Source organism: Pleurodeles waltl, chromosome 12 (assembly GCF_031143425.1).
Source record: "Pleurodeles waltl isolate 20211129_DDA chromosome 12, aPleWal1.hap1.20221129, whole genome shotgun sequence".
Classification (NCBI taxonomy): domain Eukaryota; kingdom Metazoa; phylum Chordata; class Amphibia; order Caudata; family Salamandridae; genus Pleurodeles; species Pleurodeles waltl.
Window position 1 is genome coordinate 235,566,480 of NC_090451.1, and position 18,228 is coordinate 235,584,707.

General features: G+C 43.2%; 1 protein-coding gene across 1 annotated transcript in view; it reads right to left on the reverse strand.

Annotated features, from left to right (window-relative positions):
- Window positions 1–1,724: 1,724 nt before the first annotated feature.
- DHODH (dihydroorotate dehydrogenase (quinone)) overlaps window positions 1,725–18,228 on the reverse strand; it is a 305,977-nt gene continuing 289,473 nt past the window's right edge. The window contains exon 9 of the mRNA XM_069216710.1: window positions 1,725–5,265. Within this exon, the coding sequence (XP_069072811.1) occupies window positions 5,211–5,265 (55 nt within the window). The 3' untranslated portion in view covers window positions 1,725–5,210. The remainder of the gene's footprint in view (window positions 5,266–18,228) is intronic.

Below are 18,228 nucleotides of genomic sequence, written 5' to 3' on the forward strand. Positions count from 1 at the left end.
AGGGAAGTGCTATGTCAACTTTGCACATCTGAATATAAGCAATTTTGCTAAACTACGATTTGCGAGCCTGGCCCTTGCCTTGTCTTTCTCATGTTGTGTAAATTAGACTCTACTCCATTGATTGACAGAAATGATATTGGGATAAAATACCATGTATGATGGAATAACAGCTTTGTGTGAATTAAACATTTGGAGCCACTGTTTTCAGAGAAGGCTTGACATTGGTTACACCATTCATAAACAGTTGCATGTGAGGTAGTTAATGTTCAGGGAAGACGGCGTGGGTGGGAGTGATGGTTAACATTTTACTTATGGAGGGTGGAAATGATATGTGAACAAGAAACCGGATAAATATGTGGATGATAATCTGAGAATTATAGTTGTATACTGCATTACTGTTCATTATTTATTATTGTATGTACGCATGGACATATGTTTCCTATTGAAAACAGAGTACAGTGGGTAGGGAGTAAAGGTTGACAGAGTATAGGAACGTTGGGAGTTAAGGTTAATCACTTGTGTGAGTCAGACAGCAGGAAGCCACAGTGCTCGTGTGTGTAGGGCAGCTCCCAGCTGTCCACGCACACGGCATAGGAAATTCCTCTAGTGCCGACACCAGACAGATGTACTGACTGAACAGCCCAACATCAACAATGGGCTGCAAGGTACCATTTTTTGGAGGATTTTGGAATAAGTACACACACACAAACCCCTGTTGGTGTGGAGGAATAAGTACGCACATTGAGTAAACACACCTTACCCCTGTTAGTGTGGAGGAATAAGTACGCACATTGAGTAAACACCCGATCCCTGTGTGTATGGAGGCACTGACTGGATGGTGCCCTTTTGAAAGAGTGCTTGGACCTACTCTTGCAAAAGTAAGGTGATGATGACTGAAGGCACACTGGAGCGGTGGCATGTTGGGCAGAGTGGTGTCCAATTCTAAGCAGTAACCCTGTTGAACTACCGTTAACAACCACTGATCGAAAATGATTTTCACCAAACAAAAGTGAAAATCCCTTAGTCTCCCCTCATCTGGTGGTGTGTGATTGGTGAGGTGGCATGAGGGCTCAGGGTTTGGGAGCAGAGGCTTCCTTCCTGCAGCCACCCCTACCACTGCCCTTGCCAATGTTGCTCCTGTAAGGGTACTCATTACTGGACTGGGAGTCACGAATCACCTGCTGCTGCCAATAGTACGTTTGGGACTAAATAGCTGGTGTGGTCTTGCTCACTCCTCTGGACCGTTAACCATAAAAATTGTCCTTTGAGGTGTTAGACTGGAAGGCAACAACAGACATAGTAATCTCAGTGTTTTTTTTTTTTTTATCTGCTCCAATATTTAATTACCTTGAGGTCCAAGAAGATGTTCCTTATCTAATGGGATGTGAAGGTTGTGTTGCCAGATCTCAGTTTTAAAGCCAGAGGTGAGAAATCATGCATGTTTATGGAGGACATTTATTTATGCTGTGGAGGAGGTATACTCTGCGTCCAGGGCACATTAGATGTTTGCTCTGAAGATCAATTCTCCCCCCCCATGCACCCACCCCACTCGGCAACAAGTTCTTCACCCCTTTCCTTGTAGGCATCAGGTAGGTGTCATCATCTCCTCACAGTGAAACCTGTCATAGCTCAATAGCGACCCTACCATATTAGTAATGAACCACTGAGTGGTTGTGTTGACTGCTGCCCACCTGCCGGTGGTGTTGAGACATTTACTTTTTTTTGTCTGGGGTGGTAAGTCTCCTGTTGCTTGTGTTGAGGCCCTCTTCATGGCAGTATGTAACAGGGAATCTGGAAGGACCGGACTTCTAATGCAGGGAGGGTTGTTGGGAGAAGCCATGTACTTCTCCACACGCGGGGTGATGACCATGGCCCTGAGTGCATCTTTAAAATTGCCAGGGCCGGACTTGAGCATAGGCAGGATTTGCACTCTCCAATCTGTCCTAGAGAGGGTCTTCCACATAAAGTAGTCTTTATCCTCTGCAACGTTCATGGCCAATTTATAGAAGTGGGCTCTTCTCTGAATGATGGTATTGTACACCTTATTATCATCTGGAGGAGACAGTTTGGCCAGGTAGGACTCTATCTTGGTCATCAAGGGCATGACACTGTTGTCGTTGCACGAGTTATCGATGCTCCATGAACCAGTGGATAGGCGGTATGGGCCTCCCTCCACATATGGGCTGTCTGGGTCTGAAAAAGAATGTACTGACCCTACTGGGGATTCAAGTGGGTGTGGAGGCAGTGGCAAGACTAACTGGTGGTGGTGAGTGTAACTGCGGTGGTGGAGAAGGTGGTGGTGTATGCGAAGTTGCAAAGAAGGACTTGTTGTGTAGTCCTTGTGCTTTTTGGGCACCTGGTTTTGAGGTGCCTCAAAGCAAAGCTCTCCCTCAAAAGTTACCCTCCATTCTTCTGGAATCAGATACTATGTACTGAATGGTTCCGCTGGGGTGGTGTGACCCCAAATCCTCGCAGTTGGGAGCTTCTGAGGTCGTAGTCAAATGGGTTTTAACTTGGTGTTCTGTTTAGGAGGCTCTCCTCGTGGCGATTTTGGCTTTGAAGGTGGAGGATCAGTGCCCGTCAGGAGAGAAGGTGTTGAGGAGGGACATGGCCGGATGCCCTTAAGTGGATTGCGGCATGTCTCCGAAGCCTTCTCCCAAGGCTGACCAGAGCAAGAGATTGGCAATGGACCAAAGGCTGAGGCTTTCCCCCCCAATTCATTGTGAGCTTGATGCCGGACTCCCCGGATGCCGAAAGTGGTGCTCAGCCTCAGTGTAAGGCAGTTTAACAGGGTGACTGTTTCCTCATGTTTTAACCTTTGGGTTTTCTTCGTAGTTGGCCCTGACGATGTCAACACTGAAGGGTTTACCTCTTCTCATAGGGAGGTATTAGAAGATGTTGTCTCTAAACTGGGTGTGGGTTGGACTGCTGGGTTTCCGGAGAGGCTTGCCTTCTCCTCATTATCCAGCAGGTTCTCTTCCTCAAAGATGTTTGTGGTATTCAATAATGACCAGCGCTACATTTTCAGGTGTGCCCATCACTTTTCCCTCCAGTATCTTAATGTCTTGTTACACGAGAAGGCAAGGTAGAAGTTGCACATCGACTCCTCATAAATGGTGAGAGGCGAAGATTGCAAACTTTGTGGATGTCAGCCCAAGGATACTTGACAATATACTGTGGGCAGAATTGGAAAGATGAGTGTTTTTTCTGCCAACATTCTCTGAATCAAAGACCTTGGCTGTTGAAGAAGGCTCAAGGGTGAAAGACCGAGCACTGTTCAAACGGGGTGTTAATTCAATTGGTTACAGCTGAGGGTAAAAGATCAATATAATGTCTTGAAAAAGGGGCACAATGACTGTCCCTGCTCGCTGAAGTTGAAGAGTTCTAGCTGGGCCTGAAGTCCCCATAAGAAACGCATAGGCCTCTGAGCTGTAACTAAAATGTCCAACTACAGGGCAGAAAAAAAGCTATCTAAGGTGGTGTAAGTGATCATGCACATTGGGAACTAAGGGAGGAGTCACAAAACGTAATGTGATTCGAACAGTCTTCAAAGAAAAATAACTTGTAATGCCTTAGCCCAACACTAAATGTAGGGAGAATGCAAAGCATGTGTATCCACAGCCACACATACAATGAATATAAATACATGTACATACAAATATTTTATTATTATAGCGTGGCGGTAGCCCCTCTGTATTTATAGACCGGGTTACCAGATAGGAATTCCTTGGATTTTTGCCCCTTAGTAACTCTGCACCCATTGGACAAATATCTATAAAACTTTCCAGAACTATTGCTCCCTGTATATTGGCAGATGATGAAAAGTCTGGTGGTCTGCTCAAGGGGGTGCAAAGAAAAAAGGGCAGTCCAAAAACAGATTTGGACCCCAATGCATTTTACATAGACCTTTTGTACTGGATGTGAGCCAAAACCCCAGCACGCTTTACAATGAAAATTCACAGGGATGCAGATTATATTATGTAGATGATCCTTTTTGATATGGCAATGGTACGTAGCAATTACATCACAAAATAAGATTGGCTACTGGGAGATAGTCCACAGTGGAAAGGTGGCCATTTTGTATTTGTAACATACGTCTTGCTGTATTCTGTATTATGAAAGATAGAGATGAAAGTCTAGAAATGCAGTGTAAGTAGGCTTCAGAAAGCCCATATAGGGTAGTAGTAGGGACATACCATTGTATATGTGTATTTTTATTTTTTTAAAGAAAGACTACCACAGAAGTTTCTAGGAAGTACCACTGTATCAGTAAAAAAAAATTAAAAACAAAAAAACACAATATTAATGTAAATCATACATAATATAAGGTGGCTCTTACAAGAGCCTTTTGGTTGTTTGGAAAATAAAATAAACGTAGGTATGTTGGAAAGGCCAACATGTCACATTTGAAAGAAAGATGTGGTTTCCATACGTGAAGAAATGAATCATCTATGCAACTCCACTCTACGCAAGTGCACTGAACACCACTCCAGTGTACACTAATCCACTGTATGCTACTCCACTCCATCACGCCACTCCATCACGCCACTCTACTCTACCCCACTCCACTCTACCAACTCCAATGTTCGCTACTCCACTCTATACAATTCCAGTGTATGGAATGCCACTCTTCCCAACTCCACTGTACTTCACTCCACGGTGCTCCAATGAAAGACGGTCTATGCCCCTGCAACCTACCATACTATACTCCACAATAAGGAACCCCAAGTTATAGCACCAGTAGTTGGCGAAGGTGAGGAGTAAGAATTAGTCTATTCCTTTCATCAGGGGGCTTTCTTAAAAAAAAAAAATTATCACTCTGCCAAGGGCATCTCTGAACAAAGTATTTCATCCCCATTTATAACAAAAAGATACATCTTTATTTATTTTAATAAATTTACTTAAAAGCATGTTTGGGGTCCATCATCAAAATGACCAGAAATCTGCTCCTGATTTTTTCATACCATCAGTTTTCTGGAGCTCCACTCTATGGTTCCATGGACATGATAATTTAAATGCTCAATACTCTAGGCCTTGTCTTCGAGGTACTGCTTTGGCCAGATGTGGTCACCCAGGTAGTACAAGTGGCATTACCGAACCTGCTAGAAATGTTCAAAAAGCTGGATGTGGAATCACCAAAGGCTCTGACAGAACACACCACAACAAATGGCTGGTTGATCGTGAAGTTTTTCCTCAGCAGAAAAATTTTGTCATCTTCGGTGATCTGCTCCAATGGCTTCGGTCACATTACTAAAGCCTTGCTCCCTGCAAAAAGAGAAGGGAAGAATTTCAAAATTCAGCTGCTAGCTATTCCTAAGTCATGATCACTCAACAATGGCAGTAATAAAATATTTGTATCCAATGTCCTCATCAAGAAGAGCGGTTACACTCATCTTTTACACACACAATGTCTCAGAAGTATACATCAGTTACCTGGGGCCTTCAAGCAGTGCATGTGATTAAATGCATTAACACGGACAGTTGATAGTGCGTTGGTCTCCAGATCAGTGTTTGCCCAAACTGTACTGAAACACAGTTGGTGTGGTGTTACGAGAAAACATGGCCCCTATCTATGCTGCCCTAATTCGTGCTTAGAAAATATCAGGCATATCCTCATGTTGGGAGCCCTCTTTGTTCCTGTACTCTGGTCTGTGAATGTCCGAAGGCGGTCAGTGCTGTGCAGTACTGCAAAGAGTTAAACTTTGACCAATCCCTCAAAACAGCATGGAGGATGGCACAAATGGGATTCTGGCTCTTTCTGCATGAGCTAGGTGCTCCACTCCATACCAAAAGCCTCAATAGATAAATATCACCTGGATTAAAATAAATACATTATAATATCTGAACTGAAACTGCAGTTAAACAACCAGAAGCTGCAATTACTGTGATCGACTCCAACTACTCTGCGCTGGGCAGGCATGACAATTTGTAGAACACTGCTATAATGAAAAAAAAAAGATGTTATTTACCTGTAATCCTGGTTCTCTTCCAGGGGAATCCTCATCAAAGTCATAACCACTGAATATTCCCTCCAGCACATGCACCTCAGAAAATATATATATCTCGTATTTCAAAAGGTGCATTTATTTAGGCTCCATTAAATTCGTTTTCAAGCACAAAAACACCCGCCCTACGCGTTTCGGTCTGAAAGACCTTGATCACGGGCATATCCGGTTGAGGGTTCATGTTTCTGAATTTATATACCACAGTATCACATTTTAACACAAATTAACCCAACACATTTTTAAATCCATTCTGAAACTACTCATCTCTGCTTATAAGGTTTAACAACTGCAATCCAAACATGTGAAACTGCCCCATAATCTCCAGATAAACTCAAATTTTATTTAGCACGCCATATGCTTATAACGTAGCATTCTGGGAATTGTAGTTACCACCGGACACACACGATTAACAAATGTGTTGGCCTGACTGATTCATCTCATCAGTATCCGCCTCATAAATGTGTATCTGTGACATTTTATGTGTTTCTCACCCCAAAATTAAAAAACTAAAGATGTTAAACAAACTGAATATTAGCTATAAATGATTCAACCTAGAACAAACGATATTTGTGTTATTTACAGTGACTAAAGTGAGCAATTAAAAATGTACAAATAATTCCTCATCCTGGTTCATCCCCAGAGGGGTCAGAGTGCGGATCTCCAAAATATGTTTTGACTCTAGTTGTCGTAGTCTCTTTTCTCTATCCCCTCCTCGTTCACTAATGGGAACATGGTCAATTGCGTAAAAAATCATTGTTTCCCATTGGCTGTCATGTACTAACTCCATGTGTTTGGCAGTGGCATAACTTCTATCTATGTTTATGGTGGCACGAACATGTTCAAATATCCTTTTCTTTGTTTCACATATGGTGCTTCCAACATACTTTAAACCACGAGGGCATTCAATAACATATACTGAAACCGACTCTCGCAGGTGATATGTTGTTTGATGCTTTTTACGCCTCCATTGCCAATGGTATATTCCTTGGTGTTTCTCGCAATTCTACAAGCTTTGCAATTGCCACATTTCCAGAAGCCCGTTTTTTTCAGCCAATTACCCTTTTTCTGGGAACTAAAATGACTTTTGGTTATTCTGTCCCGCAAATTCGGTGCCCTTCTAAAAGTCATTCTGGGATAATCTCCCATGATCTTGTTTACTGTAGAATCCAATTGAAGGATAGACTAGTGTTTTGTTAAAATCTTGCGTAACTGGGAGACATTGCTGGAATATGTTGTGATGAAGCGTATGGGATCCTCCGATCGATTTTTCGGCAAAGAGGATGTTTTATGAACTAATTCCATTCTCGAAATCTATTCAACTCGCTGTTTTGCCATAATGATACATTTCCTGGGGTATTGTCTGAAAATGAATCTTTCTTATGAGGCTTTCAAATGTTTAGCCAATTCTCCAGATTCTGAACAAATTATTTTGCTCCGTAAGAATTCACCATATGGTATATTCCATTTAGTATTAGGTGGATGGAAACTATTGGCATGTAGCACTGAATTTGTGGCGGTGATCTTTCTATGTAATGTGGTGAGTATCACTCCTTCTTTTATATAAATTTCTGTATCCAGGAAAGTCACTCTCGTACTGCTGATTTCATAAGTGAATTGCAATTTGGCCACAGTGTTATTCAAAATATTGAAATACTCCTTAAATTCTGTTTCTGTGCCATCCCAAATCAGGAATAGATCATCTATGAATCTTAGCCAACTTATCATCTTCTGCCGAAATTTTTCATTTTCTTCTGCCCATGCTAATCTTTGTTCGAACCAGCCCATTGTTAAATTCGCAACATTTGGAGAAAAGGAAAAGCCCATGGCTGTTCCTTTTATTTGCAAGAATAACTGCTGATCGAACTGGAAAAAATTGTTGGTGAGGCAAAGATTGATCATCTCTAAGAGCATTTCATTATGCTGGGCAAATTGGATGTTTCTTTGACTTAGAAAGTGCTTACATGCCTGAATACCTATTTGGTGTTCAATGTTGGTATATAAAGAGATCACATCCATCGTTATCAATTTATATGAATCCTGCCACGGAATGCCATCCAAATGTCTCAATAAATCCCCTGTATCCTTCAAATATGAATTTAAGTTTCGTGCCACTGGTGCTAGAAAGAAATCAATGTAATTGGATATAGGTTCCAATAAAGATTGATTAGCTGATACTATTGGCCTCCCCGGTGGATTTTTATGGACTTTGGGGAGAAAATAAATTGTGGGAGTAACCAGATCTTCTACTGTCAAGTATTTAGCTTTGTCTTGATCAATAAGGCCGTACTTTGTCCAATTCTGTAAATGTGCTTGAATTTGGGCTGCCACCTGTTTCGTGGGGTTGCTCTTTATAGGTTGGTAATAGACTGTATCTGATAGTTGTTGCATCGCCTCCTGTACATATGTGCATTTATTTTGAATTACAATATTCCCGCCCTTGTTTGCAGGTTTGATTACTAAAGTTTCATCCATTTGCAAATCACGAAGAGTTTGTTCTTCTGTTTTTGTCAAGTTGTTTTTACAATAATTCCATTTTGTTTTGTACAGATCATCAACAACAATTTCGGCAAATAAGTCAATTTTATTGCCTGCTGGTAAGGCTGGACAAAACCTAGACTTGGGTCTTTTTTTAGTTAAGCCTGCTCCTAATGGTGTTATGACCTGTGATTCATTGATAGGCTCATCATCTTGTGTACAATCCAGATTTATTAAAGTCATTAAAGTATCTTTGTCTTGTACTGTTAATTCTTATGTTGGTGTAGTGGTACTGGTTTTACTAATCAGATTCACATCTTTATGAAACTTTGCCAATTAGATTTTCCGTATGTATTTATATAGATCAATGCGTGTCTGTACTAGATCAATGTTAATAGCTGGAAAGAAATTTAGACCTTTTTCAATAAAGACTCTTCTTGTAATGACATTACTCTATTAGAAAGATTTATCATGTTTAATTCTTGAATAATGTTGCAGTTTTCGCTCTGGTGTTTCTTGGAATTACCCCTCTGTCCCCTTTTTGTGCGTTTGTTTTTCTTACACCCCGTCCTCGTCCCTTTCCTCGTCTGATGCTCTGTTGGTCCTTGGATTGTTGTTGGAGGGGAGGCGCATTTAGTTTAAAAGTGTGGAATTTGATTAATGTGATATACTTCCATCCTCACTTTCACTGGTGTCATACGCAGAAAGAGATTAAACACTTGAGTTTTCCAATCTTTGGGATTGCAGCAGATCTGATTGGACTCCCTCTTTAAAACTCTGAAATTTACGCAAGAACGTGAAAATTCTTCCTTCCGCGCAATCCTGTTTGTCTCACTGAAATTTAAATTGCTTGCGTGCTATGACAGTTTCTTCATGTTGCTGTATTTTCAAACTAAAGTCATTTTTCATTTTCTTGTTCTCTTCAGAGTTAGAGAGTCCAGATCCTGTTCGATTTTTTTTAAATCATTTTGAATTTTTTCCAATGCTATTTCTGCATGCTTAATAAGAATGTCAATTAATCCTCTTGATGACTCCAATATATGTGTTCCCCATTCTTCCAATAAGGCACTGCTAGCATCCTCAGGCCTCCAGGTATTAAGGGGGGGGGGCGGGCGTGTGTGTGTGTGTCATTATCTTTATATACATCTGTGCAGCCTATAGTAAAGGCTAAAAATGTCACTTACATTACATTTACCTTTAATAAACCTCTTACCAGACTTAAACATTCCTGTAAAACAGAATATAGAGAGTATAGGGTGCAAAACCACAAAACCACAAAACCACAGCTTTTTATTAAAGCGAAAACTGAAAAGAAATCCAAAGGTATTATTAGCCAGTAGGCTGCATTTAAAAGCATGACAAAGAAATACTGGCACTGTGCCTTTAAGGCCTCCAGGGGCTCCTGTATCCCATCATGCCCCAGAGGTGACTGTTGGGTAACAGGTCATTACTTTTTTACAGTGGCATGAAGAATAAACTAGAGGTCAGTATATAGTGCTGCATGCAAGATTCGTCCTGGGAGGAGGGCAGGTTGCTTAGGACTTTGATGAGGATTCCTCTGGAAGAAAACTAGGATTAGAGGTAATTAACTTATCCTTCTCGACGGAGTGCGACGACCCCGCTGGCCCAACACCGCAGCAGCCTCGCCGAAGTCCCTGACTTCGTGAGTCCCGACGTGCTGTGTCACCAATGTCTGTGACACCCGACTTCGCCGCACCACGGCGTGACAGCTGGATATTGACCCCGACTGAAGTGCGTGGATCCAACACTTTGCACCGATGCCGCCTCACCTGCACAGCAAGGACCGGACCCTTCACACCAATGCCTTTGCTCCGTAGCACCGTAACAGATGCCGCACCCGATCTAGCGACGCCTCGATCCCAGACTCCATGCACCGGCTTGTCACGATATCACCAAATCGAATCACTTGTTTTTCTAAGCTCTACATTGAAATGTAATCTTTAAAAATTCATAACTTGTTTGTGTATGTTGGATTTTTGTTGTTTTGGTCTTGTTTGATTTAGATAAATATTGGCTATGTTCCTAACCTGGTGTTGAGTCATTCTGTGGTGTTTTCACTGTATTACTATGTGTGTTTGTACAAATACTTTACAAATTGCCTTTGGGATAAGCCTTTCTGCTCATGCCAAGCTATCAAAGGGGGTGTGGGGGTTAACCAGGTGTGTTCCTCCTTTACCCTGATTAGAGTGAGGGTCCTTGCTTAGACAGGGGGCAACCTGACTGCCAACCAAAGACCCCATCTCTCACACCTCTCCTCCAAAGGATACACTTTTGCGTGGTTGCTCCAAGGTGGTGTAGTTTTTGAGTTGGGACTTGTGTAGACTTTTTGAAGTTGACTTGTAGACCCAGATCTTGTAGAGTTTCGAGGCAGGTCTGAGTGCTACTGTGTAAGTACTGGAAGCAGCTCATGATCAATCAGTCGTCTCATTATGGGTAGTCGAATATTTTCTTCCGCCGCAGGTACGCAGCAACTATTTGCCATGCATTTCGAGAATTTTCCAGCCGCCGATTTAAGCCTGAAAGCTAACACCTTTGGGTGCCACTTGGATGCTCAGAAACTTCCAATGTTTCCTTCACAACTGGAACATGGAAGAAGGCATCCTGAAGATCGATAGAACACACCCAGTCCCCTTGATGGAGCTGGGGACTGATTTGGTGAATGGCAATCATTCTGTATTTCTCCTTGCGAATAAACTTGTTCATAAGCCTCAGGTCTAGAACTGGTCTGGACTCTCCAGTCTGGCTTTTTTTCTGGACCAGAAAGTAGTGTAAGTATATTCCTGTTCCCCACTGTGAGAAAGGAACTTGCTCAATTGCTTCTTTTAAGAATGTATCTACTTCGCTTTGTAATAAAAGTTGAAGGCCACAGGATGCTGAAAACTGACATTCCAGTAAAGGGTAGATTTAAGATTCTTTGCTTGGCCTCAGGTTTCAGGCTTGTAAGTTGGAGCCAAGAGACACATATTGCACATATTCTAGCAAATAGCCATGAGTTGCGAGGTCAGCCTCAGCCGCAGCACTGATGATCTGGTTTGCAACCATACCGCTTTCCTCTAGGATCTCTTGAAAATATTTTCTGTCCTCCCTTGTAAGGTTTCTGTAAATCTCTGTAAATCATACCTCCTAAGTAGTGCAGAGGCACTGGAAACCTTCATGAAAGATGCGGAGGCGTTCCACATCTTCCCTACTGACTCAACTTGCTTGCTGTCCTTATCTGGAGGCACTGTAGATGATGAAGCTGCAACATGTGTCTTTCTGGCAGCTGCTATTATAACAGAGTCTGGAGGAGGATCAGACCGGAGAAAGAAAAGGTCCTAACACTTGCTGCGATGTTGACCTCTGGTGTGACATCATCTGGCTCGATGGCAATTCACTTGACGTCGATGTACACTGCCTCAACGTCAACGGTCCGTGCGTCGGCAGGGCTTTTGAAGAGTGTCTCGACAGGGACCTCTCCACTGTGTCTCTTCGATGTCAACACTTGCATCCTCGACGACGATCCCGACACTGATGGTGTACAGATTTTCTTTTGCTGTAGATCTCCTACCTGTTGATGGCGATGCTGAACAGCGTTTTTCTCGTGGTTTTTGTTGTCTTCCTCTGTGTTCCTGAGGAGGGCTCTTTAAAGGTGGATTTTGACACTCAACAAGACCAGCTGAAGGTCCTACCCTTTCCTCTCTCCTGAATTGCATGAAGTCTGCTATTTTCTCTGTCTTTCAGAGTTCTCTTAGATTTTGTTTCACAATGGTAGCATGCTTCAGGTTGATGTGAAAAAGGCAAACAGACAATGCAGACAGAGTGTGGGTCAGATAGTGCCATATTTCTCCCACGAGGGGCATTTGTTAAAAAGATGGCATTTTGAGACTGACCAAAATACTTTTTCAGTCAGAAAAAGGTTTTAAAAGTACAATATGTACTTAAATATGTCAAGAGAAGAGAAAAATCTGTTGTTTTTGTAATAATTTATTCCTAAATAAGTTAAAAGACTGAAGAGCTAATGCTCTGGAATCTTCACTGGAATCCTCACTGGAATTCCGTGGTCCTTCCAGTAATACTTTCTTCGCTTCACTCTTCGTGGCTTCTGGCAGCTCCTCCAAATATTATGAGATATCAGACCATAGCTGCCTGTCATACCTTCCCAGGATGGCCAACAAATTTGCCGCTCAGCATTTGTTGGTATCCACCGAAACGTGCGTCGGCTAGGATTTTGCTTGTCTGGCATAAAAAGTGGGATCTATGTACAGTGGACAACAAATTTTAAGTCTTTTTTGAATATCTATAAAACTTGTTGGTGCACTTTTGATCAAAGTCAATGGAATAACATTGGAACCAAAGTCTCTAATAGAGTGTAGGACTATTTGAAGACTGTGATGAATGGAATTTGTGGACTAAAAGGAAGTTAGAGATTCTTCAAATTTGTTGGATAAATTAGAAAATTCATATTTTTTAATAGATGTATTTAGGATGAATTTATAAGTGTGATATATTTGAGAAATATCAAGCAAATACTAGCAGATTGATTTAATTTTGTTTCATTTGCGTTATATATGTGATTTGTCTGGAGTCTTGTCCGTGTTTGTATCTTGTGTGTGTGTGTCCATGTCTTTTTGATATGTATCTAGAGTTTTTCTGCATGATTATGAATACATATTTTTTAACATTATGTGTTTGTATTTGATATGCGAGTTGTTTTAAACTTTTTAATGTTTAGATTTATTGTACTAGAATGAGAGAGAGAAGAATTTCTTCTTCTGAATAGACTTTATTCCCTAGTTCTCTCTTTATATTCAACATAGGGACCCCTTTGTTTATTTTCCATTTGGCTTGTAAGGCATGCCAGAGCGCCATCTGTGGCCTTGTGCTTTTTGTCTTGCTTAAGCAGAACTGCAGGGACTGTTGCAGGGTTGTGCATAATCTTTAGCCCTTGGCTCCAGCTGTGATCTATAATAGGGATAGCTCTGACTGGCTTTCTGTAGGGCTCTTTAAAATCATAGGAAACAATCCTGCTGCGCTGACGGCATTGGTAAATCAAAACGTGAGGCCACCCTTTCTAACAAGTTATGTAAAAACCCCTATATCCTCTGGGGGGATTCCACTGTGGGCTGAAGGGAGACGCAAGTGTAGGGACAATATATTTGTCAGTTCTCCTGATGGGTATGGATCTCACCCTCTTCCCCTTCATCCCCCCGAAGAAGTAGCGACCTGAGAAGGTATTGTTTGAGGGGAAGTTCTTGGATGAGGCAGAGGACTGGCCTGAGGTTGTTGTAGCATTGTAGGTGTCAAGGTAGGCTGATGCTGCTATACTGATGTGGGTACTGGTGGGAAGCAATCTCTGTAATCCACTAACATAGCCTGCAGATCAGACACTAATGCAAAGGGGAAGACATACCAGCTCCTGTTGTGGCTGAGATGGTTTTGAATAATATTGTTGGTCGTAGCAGGAATCGTCGTCCGAATAATCCTGACATTTGACATGCAATTGGGAAGGGCTTCTAGCTATGCCATATAAAACATCTTTATTCGAATCATGGTCATCCAACAAGTGAGACGGTAGTAGACATGAAACTTTACTAGGAGACGTGATAAAAGGCGTTAAAGTATGTCTTATGTCCCTTTAGGGGTGTCTGCATAGCCAATGCGAAAAGAGGCAGTGATGATGGTCTCTGTTTCTCCGCAGGTACATTCATGATCGTAGAAGTTAGGTGAACAATCGATGGCGGTAGCATCGTTAATACCATCATTCGGGAGCGTCGATGGGTGCATCGTCGACGGGCTCGTAGTTGACGGTTATCTTCATCAACGGTAGTAGCATCAACAGTGGCATCGTCGACGAGGTGTCTGTCATTGGTAGCGTCAGGGTGTCCGTCAGCGGCGACGATAGAATGGTCGTACACAAGGTGCGCGTAGTCGACAGACTGCAGCAGTGATGTTATGGGTTGCACCATCGATGAAGATGTCAATACCGTTGACGAACATTCTACAGACACTGCTGTTGATACTGAAATGGTGATAACAGTAGTCGTTGTCGTCACCTGGGCTGTCAATGATGTTGATGACCTCGTCGTCGATGGCGCAGACAACTGTTTGATGAACTTGTGCTTGACCTGCAGATTCAGCGTTGGGAGCTCAGAACAAGATTCCTTCTCAGGTTTTGACAAGGAATCTGTTTTAATTTTTTACCAACTTGTCAGATTGTGTCTTCAAAGGGCTGTGAGATTTAGAGGTGCCCTCAGATGATGTTTTGAGTACCTTATTTGAGGATTCATTGGTGTTATCCTCCGCATTTATTTTGACAGGAGTTTTACTGACTGACATGGAAGAGGAGGCACTATCATCTTCAGAAAAAGGGTTGGTTTTGGTTTTTAACTTATGCAGTCACAGAAAAAGATGACCCTCTCTATCTTTTAAAGTTTTTGTAGAACATTTTCGACATACCTTGCAGTTTCTTCTCTTATGGCTTGGGTAGAGAAAGTAGATGCAGTCATCATGTGGGTCATCAATATGAAGCCTCTTCTTCATACAGGTAGCACAAGGTCTAAAAAGCCTTTTTGTAGGTGTCTCTGACATACTGGTCAGTTTGAAGCACATACTTTAAAAAAAGGTTGATGTGAAAGAGTAGTTGTCCAAAAGTACCTCAGATCAGGATTTCTGAGAAAAGAGCTCAGAGGAGACTCCCTAGCACAACGTGTGGTGGAAACTCTGAGGGTAGGCAGCTCCTCACATGAAAGTTCTAGAGGGTGGTGTAACCTGACTGGTGGATTCTGGAGTTTGGCCCTTTTTTTCACAAAATGACTTATGTTACTAAGCTAAAGGCCTAATGCATGTAATGTATATCTACCATTGGAGCATGGCTTTTGTATAATACCGGGGGCTCCCATCTTTATGACAGGGAAGGATTCAAGCATGTGAATCTATAAAAGTTCCAATACTGGAGTAATCATCGCTTGGCCCAGCTAATCTCTCGGTTTCTTTCTGTTCTGAAATACCATGATATCTACTTTGTCTCCAGCTCAATCTTTGCTCTAAGGTTAAGATCACTCCTGTGTGTCCGCAAGGTACAGTACAATTAGACTGGTAAGCGCTGCCTACATTTGTGTTCGGCATATTTAGGTAGATGGTAAGAGTGCAGTCACCTGTTTAACAGGTGGCAAAATGTTAGACAACTCTAAACTTCCACTGGCACCGTGTGGTACAGTGCAAATTTATCTGGGTCTGTGGCTGGGCCTTACAATGCCTTTCACACAAAGGATCCCTGAAAGATCTGCTGAAAAATCTTGACTTTATGTATTTTGACCAGGTCTGGCCTGATCACATGTCCCTGAACTCAGCACACAAGATATCAGATTATTTCACTTTATGAGCCATTCAATAGGAAGGCTGTAAAATATTCATGCCTGGGTTATGGGGAGTGATCTAGGACATCGAACCGTGTTCACTTGCTCACTTTTCAGTCGTCTTAGACATATTTAATTTTCTATTGGCTGATATTTATCAGTGGATCTCTCAAATTAAAAGTGCTGAGACTGCCAAAGCATCTCAGTGTGGCATGGTCAGACCTCTGGCTCCTTCCCAGACAGCATTTGTGTGGTGATGTCCGTCACAACACTGTAGTCTCCTGCCTAGATCACGCACTGCATGAAAAAGTGTGAGGTGTCTGCATTTGGCAGTGATCAGTAAAGAAAAGAGGCTGGGCCTCATCTAAAGGTCCACTACATCTTGCTGAAACAGACTCAGCAGCCCCACTCCTCTCCCTACCATCTACCAGAGAAGTTCTGCAGGAAGTTTATTCAGCAGCCTATTGCTAACAAGGTCTTTATTGCTAAAAGAAGCCCAGCCACTGTCCTCCTTGTAGGAAACTGGCCTGGTGTGTGGTGAGCACCTATGGTGTTATTACCTTATACTAGGTCCAGGGATCCTCTATTAGTGAGGTGTAGACTGTGTCTAGGACGCCAGGGCTCTCTAGAAGTAGCTGTGGATGAGCAGCCAAGACTTATCCAGGAGACATGCAAAGCTTATGCAATACCACTTCAGTGACACAGCACTTACACACATGAAAGAATCACACAGTGTAACACAAATGAAAGTACTTTATTGTAGCAACACAAACACTAAAATACTGTATAGGCAATACTCCACTTGGAGGTGAGTAAACACACTATTATATACACACCAAAAATCAGTGATTAGCATAGAAAGCAATAGCAAACAGTAAATCAATAGAAAATAGGAAAGGTCCTAGGTGAGGCCAAACCATATACTAAGTGGAATGAGAAAGGCAGTCCCCCACCCAAGGAAGTGGAATCTGTAAAGGGGAGCTGGAGGAACTAGGAATCTCACAAGGTAAGTACCAGGGTGCCCCCCCCTGTGACCAGGAGAGAAGAGGCAATTATCTGTTGTTTCCCCAAATCCAAAGTTAAACTTTGGAAAAGGATTGTGCAAGACCCAAGCAAGACTGGAAGAAACCAAATGTGGATCCTCACAGAAGAGGACCTGCAAAAGAAGGGGACCAAGTCCAGTTCGAGTGTCCAGTTGGGGCAGGAGCCACCACCCACCCTTGTGGAGGTGCAGGACCAGGTCGACGGTGAAGACGAAGAGTCAGCTGTGCAGCACTGAAGCAGAAGAGTTGCAGAAGTGATGCAGGCGATGCCTCACAACGGCAGAAGAGTTGCAGTTAGTCAATGGTGTTGGAAAACCACTAACATGCTTTGGCAAAGGCAAAAGCCGCAGATGAAGAGTTGCAGAGCTGCCGGGGACCAGCAAGGTCCAGGGGGACTAAATCCAAAGAGAGGAGTCCTAGGTGACCCTCAGCAGTGAGGAGAGCCAGAAGACGAGGATGAGGTCCCCACAGGGGGCTCACAGGTAGCAGGCCCACTCAGAACACCCGGAGAGGAGTCCCACGTCGCTGGAGCAGCAGGCTGGAGACTGTTTTTCAGGGAAGAGTGCGGGAGGCCCGAGCTTCACTGAGCCTGAAGAACCCTTGCAAGGAGAGACAACAAGCCTTGGTAGCTGCAAGAGTCGTGGTGCACAGGGGTACATTCCTGCAAGGAGAGGCAAGGGCTCACAGTCTCCTAGGATGGACGGCTGGTAGAGAGGGCCAAGGGGACCAGTCCAGACCACCACTTGTGATGCAGGATCCACACAGTTCTGGAGGTGAGAGAGGATCCACACAGCTGGTTTCATTGCAGTTGGTGCCTGCGGATGCAGGGGAGTGACTCCTTCACTCCAAGGGAAATTCCTTCTTGCTTCCTGTGCAGGCTGAAGACTTGTCGCCCCAAGAGGATGCACAGCCAGGGAAATGTTGCAGTTGCTGGAAGGAGCCGGAGAAACAATGTTGCAGAGCAGAGCAGTCGCTGGAGTTGCAGATTGTCAGTTCCTGGAGGGTCCAGTTGCAGTACCTGTTTCCAGAAGACGATGTAAACAATGCAGCGAAGTCCTGATGGCATCTTGCACATCAAAACTGAAAGACCCAACCAAAAGGGAGACCCTAAATAATCCAGGAAGGGGGACTGGTCACCTAGCCGGGTGACCACCTATCGGAAGGGGGGTATTACTTCACCTGCCTGACCTGCCACTCAGATGCTCCCAGAGACCTCTGCCCCCCTTGGATTCAAGATGGCAGAATCAAGTGGCCACCTGGAGGAGCTCTGGGCCCCACCCCTGGGGAGGCGATGGACAGGGGAGAGGTCACTCCCCCTCCATTGTCCAGTTTCACACCAGAGCAGGAACC